General features: G+C 38.6%; 1 protein-coding gene across 1 annotated transcript in view; it reads right to left on the bottom strand.

The window, feature by feature from the left end:
• The window catches only part of syne1b (spectrin repeat containing, nuclear envelope 1b), a gene marked incomplete in the record, with an annotated part of 311,340 nt that overhangs the window by 173,378 nt on the left and 136,536 nt on the right, over positions 1 to 1,426 (bottom strand). The window contains 1 exon segment of the mRNA XM_014021303.1: positions 317 to 472. Within this exon segment, the coding sequence (XP_013876757.1) occupies positions 317 to 472 (156 nt within the window).

Here is a 1,426-nt window from a genome sequence, read left to right as displayed (position 1 = left end):
GTCATCATTTACCCAGAATGCTTTGCGTGTAAATAAAATGGCCCCATCCATGTTAAAATATATTTTTAAATTTTAGTTTAAAAATTATAAAAACTAAACAGCCTACAGTATTTTTACAGTATTTATTTTACAGTTAAAATATTTGTTTATTAAATAAAGTCTAATGTTACAACTAATCGTGGATCCCTTTAACACACCCATCCCCATAAAAGACAGAAGATAAAAATAGTTTATAATGAGGAGTCAGATCTCTGTCCAGTCTAATCCTCTCCAACTACTCCCCTCCAGAAGTCCCGATGCCCAGGCATGACGTTACCTTGGTCAGGTTGGTTAAAGCTAGGTACTGAGCAGAGAGCTGCGACACTCGGTGCACAAAGCCTTTGCCAGCTGAGTGTTCGTCCCACAACAGCTGGGCCTTCTCTTTAAGCCTGCTCAGCTGGACCTCCAGAGGGGACAGGTCCTCAAGCACAGACTGAAAGAGCACAAGCAGGTTAGCAGAGAAGCATGTAAGCTGACTCACATATCAGTTCACACAAACACACACATCCACACACATACACACACATCCACACACATACACACACATCCACACACATACACACACATCCACACACATACAGAGACAGAGCAGCTTGTTAGAGATGAGAAGAACGGAAGAAATGAGAGTTTTTTTTCTAACTTTGTTTGGTGTTCTATGGGAAACACTCCTTTGTGACCATCTACGGAAGATTACGTCTGATCCGTGCTCAGGGCTCCACCCCCATCATAAAACCATGGTCAGCCAACCATTCCCAACTCGTTCTTCCCATGAGAAACTACAACAAGCTCCCTCAGCACATTCAGGGTAGCTAGGTTAGCTAGTAAACAGTTCCCAGGCTTCAGTTTAAAATTGTGCTGAGTAAGTGATACTTGTAAGAAGTATTTCTGTTACAATCAGTACACTGCAAAAAATGTCCACCTAACCAAGTTTTAAAATCTTATATCAGCCAAAAAGTCTTTTTGATCTTGTTTTGAGACTGATTTACTAAACAAGAACTGTGTCAGAATAATCATCTTGTTTTCAGAATGTGTAAGATTATTTGTCTTGTTAGTCTGAAAATTTAACTCAAATTACCGGTAAGTCAAAATGTTCTGCCAATGGAGTAAGAAATTTTTACTTGGTAACATACTTGCAATAAGAAAAAAATTGAGTTAAATCAAGTATGGGAAGCTGTTGGCTTTAGGGCTTTCATGCCATTCAGAAGTGGGCTATACCTCCCACAGTGAAACACCAAACAAAGTTAGAAAAAGAACTTTAGGTTATAATACTGTATATAAAATAGAAAAAACAAGGCGAGTGTAGATGCTTGGTCTAGTAATACAATATACAGTGGTTTGCAAAAGTATTCATACCCCTTGAACTTTTCCATATTTTGTCACATTACAA

This window comes from Austrofundulus limnaeus, unplaced genomic scaffold (assembly GCF_001266775.1).
Source record: "Austrofundulus limnaeus strain Quisiro unplaced genomic scaffold, Austrofundulus_limnaeus-1.0 Scaffold287, whole genome shotgun sequence".
In the NCBI taxonomy this organism is placed as follows: Eukaryota; Metazoa; Chordata; class Actinopteri; order Cyprinodontiformes; family Rivulidae; genus Austrofundulus; species Austrofundulus limnaeus.
The sequence above is the reverse complement of the archived record's forward strand: the minus strand, read 5'-3'. Positions and strand labels throughout refer to the sequence as shown.